This window comes from Fukomys damarensis, unplaced genomic scaffold, assembly GCF_012274545.1.
Source record: "Fukomys damarensis isolate Sample0158 unplaced genomic scaffold, DMR_v1.0_HiC HiC_scaffold_2, whole genome shotgun sequence".
NCBI lineage: Eukaryota > Metazoa > Chordata > Mammalia > Rodentia > Bathyergidae > Fukomys > Fukomys damarensis.
The window spans coordinates 305004-329978 of NW_022900914.1; the positions used below are offsets into that span (position 1 = coordinate 305004).

Here is a 24975-nt window from a genome sequence, read left to right on the forward strand (position 1 = left end):
ACTTTTCATCCAATTTTCCTCTAAACTTACATAAAATGTAAACTTTTGGGGGGGATGGGTACTTGGGATCAAACTTGGGACCTTGCACTTGCGAAGCAGACGGCAGAACCTCTGAGTTAAATCCCTGGCCCCATAAAATGTAAGCTTAATAATGAACATTTTTTAACTTTTTGGATATAGCCTGAGAGTATGTATCTCTTCAGATAAATACATTCAAGCTCTGCATACTTTATAATATTGAATATTTATGAATTAAGGATGTTGTTACATTTTTTGTTTGTAACCATCTCCAAAACTTTCTTTTACAAAACACCTTTTTAAATATTTCTAGATCCAATTCCACTTCATGATAATTAAAATACCTACAGTATAATAAATCTCTGCCCTGTTAAAAACTATTTTTATTGCTAAATAATTTTTTGAAAAATACATAGAAATCAAGTCCAATTTTAGGGAAATAAATTAGTATGTGTCTCAAGCCATATATTAATCTAATTTCAATACTATAGTGTCACAAAGAATTTTAATATTATCTGCTTAAAAGTTTGTCATTCCCTCTCCTCCTCAGATAATTTGAGATGGAGGCAGAAAAGTTCTGTGAGAGTATATAAAAATGTTTGAGCAATATGCTACTAAAGTGATTAAAAAATCAGTACCAGCTAAATATTTTACTAAGAAGGCAATGAAAGTTCTCTTGGTTTTGCCTTTGGTTCCTCTTGTAAATAAAAAGGATATACTTGTTCTTGAAAATTAAATCTCCAAATTTTGATTACTGATGTTAAATCTATGGATCCTTTAGCAAGTTTTCCTACTCAAGAAAGCACTTTGTGATTAATGATAGTGACAATCATAATGATAAGGTACTCATTCTAAACACAGCATTTATAATAGCAGTACAGGTATAAGAAATTATTTTGTAGAGTAAACCTTAAAAGACAATGAGAGAAATAATTTTGTAAAATATTCATTTGAATGTTGAGGAAAGTACACAAATTTATAGTTTGTTGAAAATAAATACTATCAAGGGATAAAAAGTAAATATGTAACTCAATTTGAGTAGACTTTAATTTTGTAACAAGGCAAATGTACAAGACAGTGAGGAAAAAGTGAAGTTTTGCTTTAAAATTGGCCTAACCAAATAAAGATAAAAGATCAGAGCCAGGTGTGGTGGCACATGCCTGTAATCCCAGCACTTGGGAGGCTAAGGCAGCAGGATCACTGTGAGTTCGAGACCAGCCTGGGCTACATAGTGAGTTCCAGGTCAGTCTCAACTACATTGTGAGACCCTGTCTCAAAAAACAAACAAAAAAAAATCAGAAAAATAAAATCAAAGACAAAAATATGCCCAATTCTCCAAAAATGATATAAACACCTAAATTTTCCAATAGAACCAAAAGCCAAGCATAAGAGATCATAAAATAAATGCTAAATTAATGTTTAGTATATAACCAGTAAACATTTTTACTACAATGTACTGATCAAGTGCTTTAAAGATTGCACAGAAATTTCTAGACTTGTTACCAGTCACTCAGGCTCATATGTTTAAGCTTACTTACTAACCACTGACAAATCAAAAGAGGTGCTATATTTTGGTAAAATATGAAAAGGGATTTACTCAAAGCTGTCTCTAAGGAGATGGAAAGACCCATTTGCCTCAAATAAGAATCTTGCCTTGTACAAGTGAGTCTTTTGTAGGAACAGAGGGAAGGGGAAATGCAGAGAGATAATTCAGATTTCCATGCTTGCTTTATCATTTCCACCCATCTACTGCTCATTGACAACTTTCTTATGGGAAGGAAAGTGCATTGCTGCCTCCTGGGGCTGGTACCTGCATATTCTGTTGCTTTATCTGGGATGAAGAGAGGAGGGGTGTTTATTATGTACTCAGCAGCAATGAAAAATCTATTCTATTTTGCAGTGCTGCTTACAAAATGATCTCAATGTACAGCTTAGATAGGCAGGTATAATAGAAGCCAATGCAACAAATGTTATCGAGTGAAATGCAGAAGGAAGCACAGTTGTTACATGGAGAACACAACAAGCAAACAAAGATAAAATGCTCAAAATTTCTGAGGGAGCTTTATTAAGGTCTAGAAATAGATGAGAGCTAAATAGGTAAAAGAGAAGAACCTCATAAGAGACAAAGGCTATGAGTAAATGAAAAAAAATACCATGAGAAAGTGGAGCACTGATAGAGTAGTTTAGTCACAGAAAAGTTGTGTTGTAGCCCAGCTGAAAATGTATATTAGATAGGGCTACAGTATAGAAACTCTAAAGAATGAAAAAGGGATTCATGCATTTAAAATCTCTGTAGAAGGGAAAATCATCTGGACTTGAAAGTCTGAAATATATGTCAGGTACTGGAATGAATGGTGACTGATGTCTATACCATAGATCTACTAAGCTGAAGGTTTTTACCTATAGCAATGTGGAAATTAGAATAGTATAACATAGTAGTACATAAGAGCTTTGGCCCAGGAGCAGAATGCAATTATTTGAACCCTGAGTCTTCAATTTAATAATTTGTGACCTTAGACAAATTATTTGACCTACAATTTTAAGTGGAGATAGTAACAGCGTCTTACAATGAGATTACTTAATGATTAAAGAAGTTAATATGTGTAAGGAGTTACAAATAACTACATGGATGCATATAGTTAATATACATTTTTAAAATTGTGTTAGCTTTCTGTTACTATGACAAAATACATCAAAAAAGCAACCTAAAGGAGTAAAGTTTATTTTATTTCATCATTTTAAAGTTTCAGACCATTGTCAGCTGGCCCCATTGATTCTATTTTCACATTGAGGCAGAAATCATGGCAGAGGGCACACAGCAGAGCAAAATGGCTCACTTCATGTCAAGGAGGAGGCAGAAAAAGCAGGGAGGTGCCATAGAAAATAACTTGAAATATAGATAAGTGAGGCATATAAGACTCTAATTAGCCATGATTTTAAAAATCTACACATAGGTATATAATAGTTAAGATTCCAGAAACCCAACAGAAGAAAAAAATTCTACAAGCAGTTAGAGAATAGAGACAAATCACAAACAAAGTAAAGCCCATCAGAATCACAGCAGACTTCTCAACACAAATCCTTACATCAAGTAGAGCTTAGAGTGATGTATTTCAAGCCCTAATGGAAAGCAACCTCCTATCCAGATTGATGTACCCTGCAAAACTATCTTTCAAAATTGATGGAGAAATGAGATACTTTCATGACAAAGAACACCTGAGGAACTTCATAAATACCAAACTAGAACTCCAAAAACTTTTAAACAATATCCTAGGAAAAGACAATGGGGGTCACAACCCCAGGAAGCCCAGGAGAAAGAATCCATCAGACATGACAGGAAATTAAACACAAAGGGGGAGAATCCAACAAAAATAAAAAGTCATGACAAGGATAAATGAATGCATATCAGTTATAATCATTAATATTAATGGTCTCAATTAATCAATCAAAAAAAAATAGACTGGCAGAATGGGTCAAGAAGTAAGATCCAACAATATGCTGCATACAAGAAACACACTTAATTCAAAAAGAAACTCATAGACTGAAAGTTAAAGTAGAGAAAACAATAGTCCACATGAGAGGAATCTGTTAAAAAACAGGAGTAACTAATCTATTTGCAGATAAAATGGATTACAAATCAACACTCATTGAGAGACAAAAAATGACACTACATCCTTGAAAAGAGGAAAGTTCAAGAGGAAGAGATGATAATCATAAATATATATGCATCAAATATTAGTGTGCCCAACTCTATAAAAAATACTAATAATGAACATGAAAAATCAAACAAGCACTAACACAATACTAGTGGAGGACCTCAATACCCCACTGTCATAAATAGATAGATGAACTGGAAAAAAATAAACAACAAAATACTTGAACTCAATCAAACTCTTGAACAAATGAATTTAACAGATGTTTACAGAATGTTACACCCCGCAAAATCAGAATAAACATTCTTTACAGCTGCACCCAGGTCATTCTTCAAAATACAACACATATTTGCTCATAGAATATGTTTAAGTAAGTGCAAAGAAACTGAAGTTATCCCCTGTATATTATCAGAACATAGTATGGTGAAATTGGATATCAATAGTAAAAGAAACTGCAAGAATTTCATAAATACATGGAAAATGAACAACATACTTCTGAATAACCAATGGGTCACAGAGGAAATTAAAGTAGGAATCAGACAGTCTCTACAATTAAATGACAATGACAATACTATAGGAATCTGTTGGACACAATGAAAGCAGTCTTACAAGGGAAATTCATAGCAGTAAATACTCATATTAGGAAAACAGAGCGAGCTCAAGTAAACAAATTAATGCTGAACCTCAAGCTTCTAGAAAAAAGAAGAGCTGGGCAAACCCAAAGCTCATACAAGGGAGGAAATTATAAAGATCAGAGCAAAAATCAATGCAATGTAAACTAACAGAGCAATACAAAAAAAAAATCAATGAAGCAAAGAATTGGTTCTTTGAAAGAATAAACAAAATTGGCAAACCCTTAGCCAACCTTATCAAAAAAAGGAAAGAAAAGGTCCAAATCCATGCAATTAGAAATGAAAAGGGTGAAATTACAATGGACCCAGCAGAAATCTAGAAGATCATCAATACCTACCTTGAGAACCTATATACCAATGTGATGGAAAATACCGAAGAGATAGGCAGATTCCTAGATATGTATGAATTACCTAAGTTGAACGAAGAAGACATAAAAAATCTAAACAACCCATATCAACCAATCAAATTGAAAACATAATTAAAAACTTACCAACTAAGAAAAGCCCCAGGCCCTGAGAGCTTCACTGCTGAATTCTTCAAGAATTTAGAGAACTATTGCCACTACTGTTTAAACTCTTCAACAAAATTGAAAGAGAAGCAAGACTCCCAAATTCATTCCTGGAAGCAAGCATCACCTTGATCCCAAAAGCAGAGAAAGACCCAATTGAAAAAGAGAACCATGGGCCAATGTCACTAAGGAACATAGATGAAAAAAACTTCAATAAAATACTGGCAATCAAATGCAGAAGATCATCAAGAAGATCATACATTCTAACCAAGTGGGACTCATCTCAGGGATGCAAGGATGGTTCAACATATGCAAATCAATAAATGTAATACAGTATATAAACAGAGCCCAAAATAAATACCATATGATCATCTCAATAGATGTAGGAAAAGCATTCAAGTAAATCTCACATGCATTCATTATTAAAAAACATACAAAAAAATGGAATAGATGGTCTACCTCAACCTGATAAAAGCCATCTATGAAAAACCAACAGCCAACATCATAACTAAATGGTCAAAAGCTGAAATCTTTCACACTAAAATCAGGAACAAGGTAAGGATGTCCACTATCACTCCTGTTCAATATAGTTTTGGAATATCCACCACAGAAATTAGACAAGGACAAGAAATAAAAGGAATAAAGATAGGAAGTGAAGAAGTCAAATTGTCATTATTTGCAGATTACATGATACTCTATACAGAAGACCTCAAGAACTCTAACAAGAGTCTTCTAGATTTAATAACCAAATTCAGTAGAGTAGCTCAATACAAGGTCAACACACAAAAATTAATAGCTTTCCTGTACACAAATAGCAGACTCACTGAAAAAGGAACTGGAGAAACAACTCCCTTCACAATAGCATCCAAATAAATAAAATACCTAGGAATTGATGTAATGAAAGAAATCAAAGACCTCTACTCTGAATATTGTAACACTCTGAAAAAAAGAGATTGAAGACAATATCAGAAAATGGAGCCAGGGATTTAGCTCAGTGCTGGGGATTTAGCTCAGTGGTATCTCTGACTGTCTCACTAGTGGAAGGTCTCAAATTTGATCCCCAATGAGAGAAAGAGAGAGAGAGAGAGAGAGAGAGAGAGAGAGAGAGAGAGAGAGAGAGAGAGAGAGAGAAGAAAATGGAAAGACATCCCTTGCTCCTGGACAAGAAGAACCATTATAGTGAAAATGGCCATACTTCCAAAACTGCTACATAGATTCAATGAAATCCCAATGAAATTCCAGCAGTATACTTCACAGACCTTGAGAAAACAATTCAAAAAATTCATTTGAAACAAGAAGAGACCTAGACTAGCAAAGCAATTTTAGGCAATAAAGACAAGGTAGGGGGTATCACAATCCCCAACTTGAAACTATACTACAAAGCTACTGTGATAAAAAAACAAACAAACAAACACCATGGTAATGTCAAAGAAACAGACCTGAGGACCAATGGAACAGATGAGAAGATGCAGAAACAACTCCAGAATACCTCATCTTTGACAAAGGAGCCAAACACCCTCACTGAAGAGAATATAGCCACTTTAATAAATGGTGCTGAAAAAATTGGATTTCAACTTGCCAAAGAGTAAAATTTGATCTATAACTCTCATCATAAACAAAATCAAAAATGAATCAAAGATGCAAATATTAAAACAGAAGCACTAACCTGGCTGGAAGAGAGGTTAGGTAGAACTCTTGAAGACACTGGTGTAGGATAAGATTTCATGAAGGAAACCTCAATCACATGTGAACTAGCACAAAGAATCAACAAGTGGCATCTCTTCCTATTAAAAAATCCTCTGCACAGCAAAAGAAACCACCAACAGCATGAAGAAGAAACCCACAATGTGGGAAACAATTTTTACCAGGTGTTCCTCAGACAGAGAGGTCTATTATCTAGAATACATAAAGAACTTTAAAAAATCAGACCTCCCAAATTTAAAGATCCAATCCAGAAATGAGCATCTGAAATGAACATATATTTCTCAGACAAAGAACTGGAAACTGAAAATATGCATATAAAAATGTTCAATATCATTGGTCATTAGAGAGATGCAAATGGAAAAAATGCTGAGACTCCACCTCCCCCAGAAAGATTGGCTGCTATCAAGAAATCAACCAATATCAAATGCTGTCAGGGTTGTGGGAAGAAAGGAACCCTTCTCCACTGTTGTTGTGAGTGAAGACTCGTGCAACCACTGTGGAAATCAGTGTGGAGATACCTCAAAAATCTAGGATTAGAGGTCCCATTTGACCCTGCTGTCCCTCTGTTGAGTATCTTCCCAAAAGAATTAAGAGAATCATACCACCGCAATATAGACACACCCATGTTTATAGTGGCACAGTTTGTAATACCTAAACCTTGGAAACAGCCCAATTGCCATCAACTAGAGATTGGATAAAAAAAGATGTGATTTTTCTATAAAATGCTGTAGTACTCCACCATGAAGAATGAGAAACTAGAGTCATTTATGGCTAAACGGATGCAAACTGAGGCCATACGGTTAAGTGAAATAAATAGGACACACATGTGTAAATAACAAATAGTTTCTCTAGTGTGAAAAACTAAAAGTGTAAATAAGGCTCAAATTGTACAATTGATGATGTAAAATGGGACGAAAAGGTCCAAAGGAGAAGGGGAAGTGAGAAGGGTAGAGGAAAGGAAAGAAGGGCAAAGGAAAAATATGAGGAAAGGAAAAAATGGAAACAAAGTCTTTGTAAATAGGGAAGGGTGGAGGGGGTGAAGGGAGGGCAGGGGAATGGGGAAAATGAGAACCAAGATACATGATGTAAAGGTACAAGATTCCAATGATGAGTGCAACTGTATTGTTTACCGAAAATGTACCAATAAACTTAATGGGGGAAATTGTTGTTTTTTTTATAAAATGGAGCACTATTCAGCCATTAAGAGTGAGAAATTAGAGGCATTTATAGCTAAATGGGTGCACATTGAGGTAATACTCTTAAGAGAAATAAATAGGACACACAAATAAATGCCAAATAGCTTTTCTGGTGTGAGAAACTGAGTGAATAAGGATGAGAATACATGATAGGTACTGTGAAATAGTAAGAAAAGGTGCAAAGGGGAAGTAGGAAGGGTAGGAAAAAGGAAGAGGGGTGCAATTAACATGCAAAAATAAAAAACATTGGGGATGGGGAAAAGTAAGAGTCAGGATGGATTATGTAAAGGTACAGATATCCGACGATGAACGTCATTATATTGCATACATAAAATGTACCAATAAAATTAATGTTAAAAAGAGCAGAATGAAGCTAACAATGCAAAGGAATAAAAAGACAATGCAAAATGAAAGAAGATAAATCTCTGGTCTCTTTCTGGTGATAAGGGGAAGGACAGGAAAAGAGAGAAAAAGACCCTAAGACAGGATAAGGGGTCAGTATAGGTGGTGCTTAACAGAGAAGCACACAGGAATCAGAAGTAGTGTATGTAGAACAGTGAGCTAAAGGGGAGAAAGGGGAATGGCAGGTAGCAGAATCAATCAAAAAGACAAGAGAGGCATATGGACCGCCAAATAATTAGGTGTGCTGATAAAATTGCACTCATTGAAATAGGAATATTTGTTAAGGTACATTACGTATATTTCAAAAGTTAAAATGATAATTTCTAAAATTTCTTTAACATCTAAATTTAATCAAAATATCAGTTTAAATAAATCTATTTGTCCTTTCAAATTTGTTTCTTTAACATTGAAAAAGATTTTTCTTTCTAATCTTAAAATTCAACATGTTGAGATGCATGTTATTGAATTTATTAAGTGTCTTGTGATGAGGAAATTTATTTGTAGAAACATATATTTAGGAAAATGCAAGAATAATAGACCATGAAAAATATGCATTTTAAAGTGTAAGTATAAAATGGACAATTAAAAATCCCTTTTGTATTTATTAATAATATTATTATTCATAGAAATATGTAGAAAAAGAACCTGTTTCTTCCACTAAAGGAAAGTAGATATTTCAATGTGGAAAAAGAAAGGAAAACTTACATTCATCAATTCTTTTTTTTAATCCTATAAAGTCTTATGTCTACATATCAGCTTTCAAAAAAGAATCATTAAAAGATTAAAGAATTATTTAAAGTTGAAAAATAAAAGTACAAAGGCAAAAATATTTGGAGAACATTAATAGATGTTTTACTTAAACAAAGGGAAGAAATCAGTATAAAATTTAAATTTATTATACTGATTTCATTTACAAGACTTTAAATGAGATAAAAGGACATTTAATTTTTAAAAGTACATTTGTTAGTTTTCAAAATTACTTTAAAAATACATGTACGACAATTAGTTGACAAAGTAACTAGATCCAAGCTTTGTTTTCATTTGACTAAAGGAAAAAATACAACACAGACTATCAAAGGACACAAAATAAAACTTTAAGTTTCATAAGTGAATATAGTTAGACACTCCAAGACAAAAAGTTTATTCACCATTATTTATTTAAGGCATATCTACCCTTGCTCACATGTTCATTCTTTTACTCAACTAACATTTTTGAATAATTAGGTCCAGCACTATTCCAGGTACTTGAAATACAACATAAAATAGGCATGACCTTTATTTTCCAAGAATTCCTCAAATTACATATTCCATTGTTTGAAAATTATTTTAATATATGCTGATTTTTATTTGTACTCCTAGCTTATCTTAGATAATGGAAAGGAAGTTTTGTGTTATTATCTGTTTCTTTTTTGTAAGAATCTTCTTGGTTTGTATTTTGTACTCTGAGTAACTACTTTGAAGATAATGATACATAGTGCATTAACTATTATTATTATCTTATTATTTTGTTCTGAAAGTTTGTTTTGGGGAAGACTGACAATTATCAAGATATATAAATAAAATACATAGTATGCCCAATATAAAGTATTGAGGAGAAAAAACTAAAAGCAAGGAAAGGGCATATAAATGCAGGCATGAAGTAAAGACAACACTGTAAACATGTGAATTAAATTCTTAGGAAAAGGATGCAGGACAAGTTACACAAATATCTTAGGACCAAAAGTCCTGAGGCAGGAACATGCCTAACATACCCAAGAAACAGCAAGACCAGTGTGAATTAAGTGGAATGGACAAAAGGATAAAGAGGTGTTTGGAGGTAACAGAGGGCTCAATCTTTAGGTCTTATACATCAGAACTAGAATTTTTACTCTTAATGTGGAATAACTTTTGGAAGGCTGAGTTGAACTGAGCTGAGTCGTGACTTGTTGCATGTCCAATCCATGGCCCATATGCTGCCCTGGACAGCTAGTAATGTAGCCTTAAAAGACAGTAATTATAACATAATCGTGTGCTCCAGCGTGGACAGTGCAAGCAACAATCCAACACCATGTAGGGGAGCGTCCAGTACAGTGCTAACTCTGCCTCTGCTCCTGCCACAGTCAAATGGAACCCATGCCCCACTCACTTCCCCCGTGCACTTGTACAACGTGGGGAGTAAAACTCAGCCATTACCAATACACCTGTGGGTGCCTGTGAAGACAGCCATTCATTGTCATTAAGCAGATGGGTAAGTGTTCTTATTTAATTATTGGGCTTCTTGTGTGTATAATTTAATAACAATATATTAAAGAAGTTTTAGCAACTAGGAGAAGTACAAAAATGTATCAAATAGCCTTTTGCTCACAATATTGTTATAATTGCATATACAATATTACTGATAATAAAAAGTAAATGGCTTTTGTCAATATAATTTTATTCTGGCATAGCACCACCATTATCTCAAAAGAAAATGGAACCACAAAAAAGAAAAATCATGGATGATGTAATAGTGTTAAATTAAAAATGGACAGATGAGTAGTTTTTTATCAAGACAATAAATCACCATGCTTAATGTATAGGAAAATCATAACATCTTCAAATTTTGAAATTTGAAGATATTACATATAAAAATACACTGCTATATTTTGTTTCATAATACAAAATAGAAGAACTGAAAAAAATCTGTCATCTCAAAAATTTTTAAAAGGTTACAACTCAAACAGAATCTATTATAAGAGCTAATGTGGTAGCACACCTGATTGCAAGAAAATCAAAAACATTTACTATTAGTGAGTTTAGTAAATGCATGGAAAATGTGGCAAATATAATTTATCCAGATTAAAAGAAAAAGATTCATCTAAAATTAATCTCACCAGACTATAGCCAAATAAATTGTTAAAATAGGAATTTGTAGATAAATAGATCAATTTGTAGATCGATAAATGAGGAATTGGTAGAATAAAACTGGTAATTTTAAATATTATGCCTTGGTGATACATAAAACACTGAAGTTGCAGATATTAACTTCAAGAGGATTACAAGTTCTAGACAGCCTGGCAACTTACCTCTTAAAGAAGAAAAAAAAGGCTGGAGTAGCTCCGTGAAAAGTCCCTGGACTGAATCCTCAGTGCCTTAAAACAGAAAAAGGAAGGGAGTGGGGAGGGATAAAGAAGAAAAAAATAAAAGAATGAAATTTGTGTTCAAAAGCTTTAAAAATGGATAATGATACACAAAGCATCATCAAAGCTATGTATCTCATAAATCCAAGGATTGAATTATTACCAGTGCCAGGAGTTCCTTGGAAATATGGATGCAGCGGGGCTAATTAGAGAGGGTGGAGCACTGGAGTTACTCAGAAAAATCACCAAAAACAGCAGCACCAAGAAATGGAAACTCACCGAAAGATGATCTGTCTGCAGCTCCCCCAGGGCCTGGCTGTGAGAAGGGAGAAGGTTGTGGCTGGGTCACTCTTCTAGGGAGCCCAGTGAGCTGGGGCTGCCGGAATAGCCTGCAGGAAGGAGCCGAGAAGGCCTCAGCTCCTCTTTTCACTTTTTTAAATTTAATTTTATTGGTACATTTAAAGTATACAATATGATGACATTCATCGTTGGAAATTTGCACCTTTACATGATTCATCTTGGTGCTCGTTTTTCCCCATTCCCTTGCCCTCCCTTCAACCTCTCCACCCCTCCCTATCTACAGAGACTTTTTTTCCATTTTTTCCTCTTCTCGTGTTGATTCCATTCCCCTTTCTCTTCCCCTATCCCTCGCACTTTGCCTTTGCACGTTTTCTTCCTATTTCACATTATCTATTATATCTTTTTGTCCTTATTTACACATTCAGTTTCTCACACTAGAGAAGCTATTTGCTATTTACACTTGTGTCCTATTTATTTCACTTGTGTACTGCCTCAATGTGCATCTATTTAGCTACAAGTGTCTCTAGTTTCTCATTCTTTATGGCTGAGTAGTACTCCATTCTATTAAACACACACACACACACACACACACACACACACACATGCACGCACACGCACATTTTCTTTATCCATTCTCCTGTTGATGGGCAATCGGGCTGCTTCCAAGTTTTAGCTATCACAAATTGTGCTGCTATGAACACAGGTGCACATATATCACTGTGGTGTAATTCTTTGCAGAAGATACTCAGCAGGGGAATAGCTGGTCAAATGGGACCTCCAATCCTAGTTCTTTGATTTCCACAGTGGTTGCACCAGTCTACACTCCCACCAGCAGTGGAGAAGGGTTCCTCTTTCTACACAGCCCCGCGAGCATTTGTTACTGGTTGATTTCATGAGAGCAGCCATTCTTTCTGGGGTGAGGTGGAATCTCAGTACTGTTTTCATTTTCATCTCTTGAATCACCAGTGATGTTAAACATTTTTCATATGTTTATTTGCTATTTGTACTTCTGTCATTGGAGGAGGAAACAGCCTGGAGCACGCTGCTTTCATAGCCACCAGAGAAGTCACAGAAGCAGTGGAAAAGGACACCGAACTGACCCTTCCCCATCATCCTCCCAAACACTAGGAACTGGTTCCTCCCACTAACACTCTTCCCATGCCCGGTGCCCAGGATAAATACCACAAACTGGGAGCTCCCTGGGTGACCCAAGGTTTATAACAGTACACTTCACAGTAGCTAAATCTGGGAAGCAGCCTGTATGTTCATCAAAAGATGAATGTATAAAGAAAATGTGCTATCTACACACTGTGGAGTATTACTCTGCCATTAAGGAGGATAATGGATGTGCTTTTAGGAAAATGGATGCACCTTGAAACCGTAATGTGAAGTGATATAAATCTTTCTTTTTAATGGTACTGGGAATCAAACCCAGGTCCTTGTGTTTGAGAGGTGGGCACTGGAACCACTGAGCTAAATCTCCAGCCCTGAAGTTACATAATTCAAACACACAAATTCAAATATCACATGGTTTTTCTTAATGAGAAACTCAAAATATAAATAAAGAGCAAAACAAAAGATAGAAAAGGAAAAGGGAAGACAATCTTTTGCAAATGGGAAGGGAACCAAGAAACAGAAGGAGGAAAGTGGAAGGTGGGAGTGGGGTAGGGAAGGGGACGTAAAAAGAATTAAGCTGTGTCATGTAAATATCCACAGTGAAAGTAGTCATATACTGCAAATGAACTAATAAAAATAATAAAATTACAGATGGTGGTTATGATTATTTACTTTTCTGAAGTAAAGTTGCTAAGTCAGGGTAAAATGTTAAAAGTATTTTGTGATTTTTAAAATGAAGTCAACTGGCTTTTGGAATCAAGAGGGAATTTTGTGCCAATTTTCAGAGTGAAAAATGGCTCATAAAATTCGCATTTTTGGTGGATTTCACTTCTCATTTAAATAAGTTAAACATTGTCTCTTCAAGATGAAAAATCAACTTACTTGTGCTATGCTTCAAGTCACTACAATATTTGAAATAAGATTTAAGTTATGGCAAGCTCATATCATGGAAAATTTTATACGTTTTGGTATTTTGGCTAAACACAATCCTGAGATCAGCAAAAAATACCCAGGCTTTCTTTCTTTCTTTCTGATACAGGAATTTGAGAGTAGGTCTTAAGATTTCTGAAAAAAAAATCAATTTTTGGTATGTTTGCATCTCCATTTCCAGTGGACATAAATACATTCTCTACAAATTTTAGATGGAATATGGAGTTTCAATCTGACACTCAAATCAAAGGAATTTTGATTATGTCTCTTTACTAGATTTTCCTAAGACCTATTTTCTCAGACAAAACCATCCCTTGCTTTACAACCATGCTAATGCACGTCTTCACTTTTCTGTAATAGGTACACTTATGAACAACTGCTTTGAAGTATGAAGCACAGAAAGAGCCAAATTAGATAAAAAGGTTTCTGACAAACACCTTGAGCCCTTACTAAGAATTGCAGCCACTTCCACTGAATGAGACATTGGTGCATTAATTTCCCAGAATAAGATAAAATATTCCACTAGCTTTGTTTATGCCACCCTCTTTTTTTAATGTTATAATAAAAATATAAAAATAAAAGAAGTTCTGTTATTTTTATACATTGAGTATTTCGTATATTTTGTATGGACGCTCATGTGCCATCCCTTAAAGAATCATCCTGAACACTGTTCAAAGTAGATGGAAGGAGGGCAAGGCCTGAGACAAGGAAACCAATTAGAATTCAGTTGCAAAAATTCAGGCAAGATAATTGGCTAACAGGATTTGCTGGTAGGCCAGCTGTGGGTAAGAGAAAAAGGAAGGCTTAAGGAAGTCTCCAATATTTCTGCTCTGAGTAAAAGAAAGGAGTCCCTATTGATGGAACTGAGAAAAACTGTGGGAATGAGGAGTTTGAGAGAAAGAAGTAAGAGCTAAGTGTGGACCACAGTAGGTTGGAGACGCCTATTACACACCTACTAGAGATGCAAAATAACAGTTTAGAGTCTCAAGTTCAAGATAGAGGTCCATAAGACTTACTTTTTTAAAGTAACTCTGCCCCGAATTACAAAATTGTAGAATCGCAGTTCTTTAGATTATAAGTTTGTTGTTTCGGCCATAGGATAGATGGAGGAATTATCTCTGGGAAGCTCTGCAGTAGCACTTGCCTATGCTTTAAAAATATTACATGAACATATCAAAAAAAAAAAAATACCCAGCAAGGATAACTTCAAAAAATAATTTGTTTTCCAACAAAGTGGGAAAATATAATTTACTACTCTTCTATTTATGTTCAAAAAAATGTCTTAGTAGTACAAAGTCTACCACAGACTGTTATAAGTCCATGAAAATATATGTCTGTGCTATTAGAAAATTTCTCAGAATGACAGACAACTCTATAAACTTTCTTTAAGTGGCAATTTAGATGGAACTGAGTATCAAACTCACTGCATATTTAATTTTCCACTTTGCCTAACTCAATAAGGTTAAATGGGTAATATGTGCTCAGAGGTTTGAATATGTAATGTATCATCAACTTAACTCTTCCAAGTTAAAGCTCTGCTTCCCTTTTCACATCATAGTTATGCATCCAGAAACTTGCTACTTTAAATTGAAGTAACACAGATTATTCAAAGTTTGAATAAAAGTTTGAAGTGGCTTTTTGTCCTTTGAACAGTTGTCTTCTGGTCTGAAAGTGGTCCATTTTTACATTTTAAGAACAAGTATAAAGACAATCAGGGGCTGTTAATTGGAATTTAAAATGTCTTCTATCACAGTCCCCAAGCAATCTCTCCAAATCTGGCTATGAAAACTAAAAAATGTAAGAAATAAAATGCTACCTCCCTTCACCCCTCTGACTCTGTAACTCCAGAGGAAAGAAACATACAGAACTAGGCAAGAGGGGAAGGGGGCGTGTTTATGCCAGCTGGAGACAGAAGGGGAACCTGTGCTCAGGTGAAGACAGCGGAAGGAAGGAGCTCTACCTCTGTCGTTGGGGACATGTGACACCTACCAGGAAGCTCTTCACAGCAAAGCTAGGGAGTGGCATAAAGGAAACCACCGTAAACAGTGGTGCTCAGAGGTGAAACTCTCCATCCACTCATCAGCTCAGAACAGGAAAGAGCCAGCAGTGGTTACTACTGAATGCTCTTTTCCTAGAAAAGAGATGAAAGTATTGTATCCTTCAAAGTCTTCTGAGAACTAAGAATAAGACTGGAACCACATAAACCTGCCCTGAAGAAACAGAACTGAGAACAGAATGAAATATTTGCACACAACAACACAGATTAGACAAAAGGATCGAGTATGTACGGACAAACTTTCATTCTTACCTTGATGAGACTTACCTTGTAGAAATATAAAGAAAACATCAAATGGGGGGCATATAATAAAAAAGAGGCAGAAAAGGAGACATTTATAGAAAAAAATGAAAGAAACATTTTCATAAAATTCAAAGGAAAAGCATATTCTTGACAATAATGCAATGCAGAATCCAAAGAAAAATTAAAAAGGCAAACATTCTAGATACCAATTATTGAAGAGTTACTATGTACCAATAAATTGCTACGCATTATTATTTACTACACACCAGAGATATTTCAAATACACACATACCAGGCCCCTCAATCCTCACAATAATCCCGACTATACTATCTCCTTTCTAGAAAGGAGGACTTACTCAAAGTTATAAAGCTATTAAGAAGCCATATGTAGTAACACACACCTATAATCCCAGCACTCTTGAGGGCTGGAGAATCACAAATGTGAGCCCTGCCTAGGCAATTTAGGAATTTAGCAAGACCCTATCTCAAAATTTTTTTAAATTTTAAGAGGCTGAAGATGTAGCTCAGTGCAAAAGTCCTGTGCAAAAGTTCAATTCCCCTTATTGCAAAAAAAAAAAAATTCTAAGAATTGATATCAAGTGTTCTCACCACTGCAGGGGACCACAATGTTAATTATGCCCAAAGCAGGCTGTAAGTAATGCAGGCTGTAAAGAGTTAATCCCACAATTACCTTGATTCTAGAAGTGAATTTGGCCAAAGCCTATGTGCCAAGGTCAGAGTAACTTACAACCAAATTCCATTCCCACAATTAAAAGCTTAACTAGAAGAACAATGTTCTAATTACAACCATATATTTTATCTATTCTGTTCCTAATTTGAGAATACTTTGTCTTTTTCATCTACAAGTCTTGCCTCCATTAGTTTCCATAGAAACTGCACAATTGCACATCCTTGCACATAGTCCACCCTTACACATAACTTGCCTTTACCCCAATTAATTACTAGTAAAAATCAGTGGCTTGGATGCACTAGCACCTTTGCTAATTAAGCAGCATTGGCCATCCTGGCTTCCCACTTTCTAGCTCTCTGGAGCCCACTGAAGAGGTTTCCGGTAACATTTCAGGGGTTTCCAGTGTAACACAAAAATGGTAACTATGTGCTCTAATAATATACGTATTAATTAGCTAGATGCTAGGTGTACTATCTTGCAATATAGAAATATATACATTCAATTTAATATATAATATCTATATATAATTTATTTAAATATATATAATTTGACCTGTCAATCTACAATTTTATCTGGCAATTTTTTAAAAAAGGAAAATAGCAATATATAGCTATTTTGAGATAGGTATAGAAATGTATTCATTTATAGTCAAATAGTATCTTATGAATATTTATTAGAAATTAGATACTATTCTGTACATTTAGGATATATTAACAGGAGAAGGCAAATAATTCTGCCCTTTGGGAGCTTGTACTCTAGCAAGGCATGGTTTATAGTGTGAGAATTACTGGTGTAGGGGAGGATTTACAAAGGGGTATTAAAGTGAGAAAAACATGATATGGAGTAGAAATTAATGAATAGAGCCAAATTTGAAGTGGTTTCTAGTAAATCTGAAAACCTTTGCTGATAATAGGGAATTTTAATCCAGTCAATACATTTAGACTTACCTCTGTCATTGAACATCATTTTGTATGCTTTCTTGATGCTTATTTTCTTCTTTTTTGATAAGTGCCTAAATTTTGTATCTGTCCAGTGTTTTTTAAAGTATACTTCATTCTGATGATGGTCACCTTTAAATTGTGTACATTTTATATTTCTCTACCAGTCCCAAGTATAGAAGGTAAGCTCCATTAGGCAAGGTCTTGCATATACCTTCTCTATCACTGAGCCTAACACAACAATAGCAGTATGACAGTATACTTGTTCTATGAATACATTAGTAGAAGTTGTTAGCTACATAATCATAATTCTACTCTCGGGCCAAAGCAGACTAAGGGGGGAAACAAATCAAATGTAGAAAGTGAGCCATGCATGGTGCCACATGCCTGTAATCAAAATATTTTTGCAGGCTGAAGTAGAAGACTCACAAGTTTGAGCTCAGCTTGACCAATTCAGTGAGATCCTGTTTCAAAATAAAAAATAATTAAAAGGCCTGGGATACAGCTCTCTGCGAAGGCCTGGGTTCAGTTTCTAGTACGGGGTGGGGTGGGGGTGTAAAAAGGTGAATGCTGAAAAAGGTGAGGTGGAATTCTTCAGATGAAAGCGCCTCCGTGCCAATCTTATTACAACTCTGCGACCTGGAAAGCTCACTTCCATGTTTCACCTGAAAAATGGAGACTGTATTCGAATAGTAGTTGATTACTTTCTTCTGAGCCATGAATCCTTTGAAAAATCTATAAAAGCTATCAATCATCTCCACAAAAAGATCATATGCATATATCATTTAAAAAGTCAAATCATTTTACAAGATCATGAAAAGGCTTTAATATGCATATTGATTAAATGATATGAAAACATTAATAATTTCCTAGCTTTTAAAGGTAATATTTCACACACAAAATAATCTCTCCACATTTTATAACAGAGAAAGCCCCACACCAACTCAAACTGAAAGACAGCATTTATCCAAAGACAAAAAACATTTCTGGATATTGTGAAATGTTTCAAAAGTCCAAAAATCTTCTTTTAAATTCTTGTAATATAGTTATTTCAGGTAGGGATGGAGTTGTTTAAATCTAGCTTTTCTTGATAAACCAATCCTGATCGGTCGGTTGCACGTCTTAAGAGGCTGAATTCTTGAAATGCCATGTGAAAAATGACTACCTAAAAACATAAGACAATAAAAGTTACCTAAAGGAGTAAAATAACTAGCATTCTTAAAACTCTTTGCTTACTTCTAACCATAATATTAGCAACATTTGCTGAGCATTTATTGAACATTTTTTATTTATGTGGCAGGGACTTTAATGGATTATTTCAAATAATCCCATATCCAGTTTTAAAATGTAAAAACTTAAGTACAGAAAGGTTAAGTCACTTGACCAATATAAAATAAACAACTAGATTAAATTAGCAGTCCAGTCTGACTTAGCAACAAGAAGAAATAGGTTTTAAAGCCAACTTAATATAATACTTTAGGCATTTCATTTTTCACTTAGAAGCTAAATCACTATGTCATACTGTTAGTTAATGCTTATGTTCGGTCTCTGAGATTAGTATCAATAATAGAGCTCAAATATATTATCTGTTACACAGTAAGAGAAAGCTCTAATTTTGAAGTTTTTTTTAACTTCATATATTATTGTAAAGAGGTTCAAATTGTTTCACGGAGATATATTTGTTATTAAATCAGTTAACTATATACAGGTAAATATGTTGGTTACTGTAATAATGAAATATAACAGAATCTATGTACATATCTTTGTAAATATTTATTAAACAGAATACAAAATTAATTTACATGTAAAGCAAAAAGCAATTACACCATAATCAACACCATCAAAATAGCTATAAATCAGTTCTATTTTTGATTCAACATTAAAATTATAAATCTAATGATAAAAATAAGAGGAAAATGCCATTTTATTGCTACATTTTTTAAACAAAAAGGGGTTGTCCAAATAAAACAAATTTTTCAGATAATATCGGATACACTAGATTTGATTATAAATTAGATAATTTCAGCAACATATGCTAGGCATACTTTCTTATTGTATGATTCTTATTTCAGAAGTAAGCCAGGATTTTTAGTCTATCTTCTTTTATGTCAAACATGATAGATACTCCTGTTACACTTTTAATAAATGGGAGATCATGGGACTAATTCCATCAACAGCCAATCTTTTGCAAAGTATACAACTTTAGTCATTAAATTATGGTTGTAAGAATGCACCCTTTGTACCCTTTATTATTGTTATGCACTGGATTAACTTATTATTTTACATTATTTAATAAATTTAAACATTGAAGCATACTACCAAAAACTGCTCATTTTATAAAAGTCAATATTAAATAAAACTGTCATGAAATTACAACTCGAAGGTATGAAATAATACAATTTGATTTTTTTCTAAATGCTTGCAAATCACCATGTGATCCACAGACTTACCACATCTATATCTTTGGGATGGGCTAAAAGTGTAGAATGCCACCACTGAAAGAGCCCCTTAACAGTATCTTCAGGTGATGAATACTTATATTAAAGTTAGGAAGCAATGGCCTTAATGACACATAAAACACTTGGGGAACTAGCTGGCAGGCATATAACATCTGTTCAAAATAATTTAAAAATACCCTTTCTGTGATGGGGGGCAAGGGGGTATTGCATTGAAATAAGTGGTAGAAACTTTAATTACAAGAGTAGGCATCATAATGACAGGTGGAGAAGTATCACAACAGTTCAAGTCAACTAAAACCTTTCTGAGGCCTGTAAAACCACTGTTGGAGGCACCCTCTCCACCTAAGCAGTGCATTGTCTGTTCTCATTAACCCTGTATCCTGGTATCTCCCAACTTTTTCCTTATACTGTGGACTTCAATAAACATTAGGAAGGTCATTCAGCTTTCATGCACTTTTAAAGTGACTCTAACACTGTCATACATAATTCTGGCTGACCTCACACATTATATTTCCTACTTCAGAATTGTGAGGGTACAGTCACATTACTATGGACTTGAGTATTTCCAAGATAACATTTCTTTTCTGACTTATACTTACCCTTTATTTGTTTCATATATTCACTTCATTATTTTAATTATAATCACGATGACACGATGGGTATGTGCTCTTTAATCTACTTCTACATCAAGACATGTTTCTATATCCAATTTCTTACCTTTCTCATACTAGGAAAACGCAAGCCATATCCTTTTTGGGATAACTCCCCCCACATCCCACCCCAGCATGCACTCACACTCAGGACTGAACCCAGGGGTGCTCTACCACTGACGTACATCTCCAGCAATTTTTAATTTTTTATTTTCAGCATGGGTCTCACTAAATCGCCAAGTTGTCCAGGCTGGGCTCAAATTTGCAATCTTCCTGCCTCAGCCTTCCAGAGAGCTGGTATTACAGGGGTGCACCACCACACCTGGGCTTCCAGGGTAATTCTCTCAACCTTCCTTTTAAACTCATGAAATATTGGATCATTAAATATCTTCTTTTTTCTTTTTTCTAAGGGCATCAATTAACTTTTAAGATTATTTCATTACAAACTAAGAAAAGATGGAAAAGAATTTCTGGGTAACATTAAAGGTATTGAAGATAGCATTTTAATGATAATGATGATCATAAACCAAGAGAAACATTTTGAGAAATGATGAACCCCTGGAGATGTTTTAGCAAATATACTTCACTTACAATGGTACTTTTTAAGATCTAATTTTGTGGTATAATACACCAGAAATTTCTGGCCCAACTATAACTTTACCTAGTTCCCTAAGTTTAACCGTATGTGTACTTACATGCATTGGTTCCACAAATTAGAATGGATATTAGACATACTATGTTTTATTCTGGTATTGTAGGACTCATAAAGAATAAAGTTGTTTTTCTTCAGTTTTATATTTAATGGTAATGAAAAAATATAATTGCCACAATCAAACATCACATTAGCATGCATAAATAATAGCAATTTTTAAAAATTTCACAAAATAAAATATCCATACCACAGGCCTTTATATACAAAATATAATTGGGAATGACATCCCAATGTCAGTACATACCCAACTGAGATGAACCCTTTTATTTCTTTTGGTTTTGCCAATTGTTATATATGTTAAATATTTGCAGTGGACATACACAATACCTTCCTTGGCACACGGTTATTATCATAGATCTGTGCTAGTATTTGAATATAGTTTTACATAGTGTATTTCCCAGTAATATTCTAAATGGCATTTTAGTTTTTAACCAATCTCTAACTTTTGGAATTTGCATCAGTAAATTATTGTTTCAAAAAATGAATTTATTTTCTAATAATATAACTATATTTTCATTATGCCAAAAATATACACATGTGATAATAATCCTATAAGATATTTTATAAAATAACTAAAGATCTTACCTCCCCTTGGTAAATAATTAAGTTTTTCTTCCATGCAGTCATCAGGGAATATAGCAGGTCTTTTAGGTAAAGTATTTTTACCATCTGAAAATAAAGCTAATATGTTTTAGCAAAAGTATTACCATATAAAAATTTTAGCAACATAAACAAATTATTCTTTCAGAACTACATCTTTCATTTGTCTCCTAATATTTGATGAAGTAAAGTAAGACTCTTTAGAGATTCTCTTTAACAATTAATAATTTCTTATAAGTTCAACATTTAAATAACCTTCACAGAAAAAGCATACACCAATAAACATTTGTCTTATACTTTATCTTTTTGCCAAATTATATATTTGTCCTACACACAGAAAAGCAGTAATTATTTTATCATGAGAGAATATTTTAGAATGAATTGCATACCTTGCTCAGAAGTAAAATAGAGTATTTCTTCCTCTGATGTTCTAGGGCAGCAATACACATTGGGAACTTCCTGTTCTCCATTATTAAGTACTGTTTTCCACTTAAATAAACTTTGGGCTCTTCTATGAATATTAGGACCTGCTATTGTATCACAGGACAAAGGAGATGCACATTTTCTGTCAATAGTAACCATTTTCACATCTTTTTCTATCTCCATTTTTGCCTCCTTGGCATCATTACTTTCTTCAAAGTAATTTTGTTGCCCATTGTCTGTTTGTACAGTGGGTGGAATTTCATTTTCCTTACTAATTTCATGAAACATATGAAGCTCTTTGAGTACTAAATCAAATTTACTCTTCATCTCAGAATCTTTTACTATTGTCATAGTTTCTGTTGATAAACATTTTTCACTTAAGTTCTGAAAACATTCATTGTTCCCTTCATTTGGATCAGTCTCAAATTGATTAACATATAATGTAGTCACATTCTTTGGATGAAAAGGCTTTGAATTAGCTAACTCACTTTCTCGCATAATTTTCTTATATTCAATTTTATCTGTTGTGTTATTTTGATTAACAGATTTAGTTTCTTCCACATTTAATTTCTTACTCATTAATGAAGTTGACCGCACAGAAAGCATACCATCCCTTGCAAAAAAACTATCCTCTTCCTTTTCTACCTTCATACAAACTTGGCCACTGTATTTTGAACTCTGTCCTATGACCTTTACTTCCTTCTTGAAAACAAAATCATATTTGATTCCTTCTAATTCACTTTGCAAGTTCTCAAAATTTAGCACCTGATTTATAGTCATGCTATTGATCTGTAAACTATATATTGTGTTTTGATTTGCCAGTATAGTCTGTCGTTTAGCATTAAAAGAACCTTCAGATGTGTGCTTAGAAGTGAAGCTACTGACTTTCTTAGGATCCTGTTTTCTTTCAGGCTCTAATTCTTGGTTGTGCATATTTATTTCATTATATTTTCCACTAATATGTCCATGGTTTTTCTGTGTAAACTGAAGACCAGATTTCATATGTGTTTTAACAATACTAAAGCTGCAGTGAGCCCAGGTTTCTACATTCATGTGTTGTTCAAGACAAGTCTTATTCTTATCATGAGATTCTTTTACCAAAGAAAGTGCTTCCATGTCATCAAAGTCCATTAAAAAGGAAATTTTTTCATATGTTTCAAAAATGGGAAAACATAGATTCTTGGTTGTTGTATTAAAAGAATCAAAGTTTTCTTTTTTGGAACCTTTAAGAATTTGAGTTTTAAATATAGGCTTTCTTTTCTTTAACATAGGTTTCACAATATCTTCTAAAAGTTTTGAAAGAGTTAAATCCCTCATTAGATATACAGTATGACCTTCCACTGTAATAAGTTTCAGATAATTCAAATGCATCATCCATTTGAAAATGTATCCCTCTAATTCAGAATCATTTTCAATTCTGGCTAAAGAACAACAGTTACTGAACAGATAAGATATGCCAGTTTTAAAAATGATATTTAAATGTTCTGAAACAGTGGTTTGTAAATATTTGCTTAAAATGCCACTCTTTATATTGACATTAATACTCCTGATTATTACATTTTGAATACCAATTTGATTTTCATACTTCAAAATTTGATACCAGCTTAAAGTACTGTTATCCTTCTGGTTTCCTGAAATACATTTATAGAAATAAAAAATTTCTGTAATGAAACTTTGAAAAATGTTGCTTAAACGAAAATCTTTTTGTATAGTATAATATCTAAACTGTAGCATATTATAATTTTCTCCTTTACTATTTAACCAAACAATGTTAATTAAAAATTTTTGGTTACCTGGCATTTCTACCATTAAAGGATTTGACTGTTGTCCATCGTGCACATTCACAGCTTTTGTATTGCGATAATCTTCCTTGCCTAAAAGTTCTATTTCTTGTAGTTGTAGCAAATTTAGCTTTTCTCTAGCTCTTTTCATATGTTCACTGTTAGTCTTGTAACTTTTCATGACCCAAGAATTGTGCCTATTCAAAATATGTCTAAGATTACAGTGCCTGCTTTGAGATTTTTCCAACCCGGTAGGCACGTAACTGGTCAGGTTTGTTTCTGCTCCCATCCAATCTGTATTTCTCAGTGTTATAGTGAAGGTCTTTTTAGAGTCTCTTACATAACACTTGATTCTACTGTGGTCATAGCAATTTAAACTAGACAAGTCTTTTTTTCTCTCAAAAATGTTTTGGTTGCTGAGTAACTGGTGGTTACTTTCACAATATTCAGGGGAGAAAATTTCTGAATCTACATTTTTTTTATCATCCTGTAACTTTTGCTTCTTAACGTCGTGTCTATTTTGGGACCAGTAAATGTTTGCGAAATCCCTACCATATGCCTCAAATTTGTCATTCTTTCTCTTTGTTATTTTCTTTAAATAGACAAAGGACATGCTGCTATTTAAATCTGTTGGAAATTCGGGGATGCTTATTGTGATGCTATCTCTAGAATAGCAGGGTTTGGCAACCTCCAGCCTGCGCTGGCTCCCAGAAGTCGGTATTTTCGGTGCCGAGGATGAAACGTCATCTTCCTCCGCGCGGGGCCGCGCCACACCGTGGACTTCACGTCTCCCCCTCGCTCCGGGAAGCGCGGACGCCGTCTGCCGAGGAAAGGCGCCCTCCGACCCCGGGTGTCCGGGCCGTC

The 24975-nt window shown here is 34.2% G+C and overlaps 1 protein-coding gene across 1 annotated transcript; it reads right to left on the reverse strand.

Moving 5' to 3' along the window:
* Positions 1-18423: 18423 nt before the first annotated feature.
* On the reverse strand, positions 18424-24964 carry Rad51ap2 (RAD51 associated protein 2). Its single transcript, XM_019205038.1, has 4 exons — positions 24124-24964; positions 22297-22437; positions 21893-21976; positions 18424-18651 (listed from the first exon to the last, which is right to left on the reverse strand). The coding sequence occupies exons 1-4, from the start codon at positions 24722-24724 to the stop codon at positions 18533-18535; spliced, it is 945 nt and encodes a 314-aa protein (XP_019060583.1). The 5' UTR covers positions 24725-24964; the 3' UTR covers positions 18424-18532.
* Between the last annotated feature and the right edge of the window lie 11 nt (positions 24965-24975).

Coding starts and splice junctions, on each gene's coding strand:
- Rad51ap2 (XM_019205038.1), bottom strand. CDS start 24,724: ATGTCCTTTGTCTATTTAAAGAAAATAACAAAGAGAAAGAATGACAAA. Junction 22,438..24,123: donor TTTAATGGTAGAAATGCCAG/GTAACCAAAAAT, acceptor GTGATACAATAG/CAGGTCCTAATATTCATAGA. Junction 21,977..22,296: donor CTATTTTACTTCTGAGCAAG/GTATGCAATTCA, acceptor CTTTATTTTCAG/ATGGTAAAAATACTTTACCT.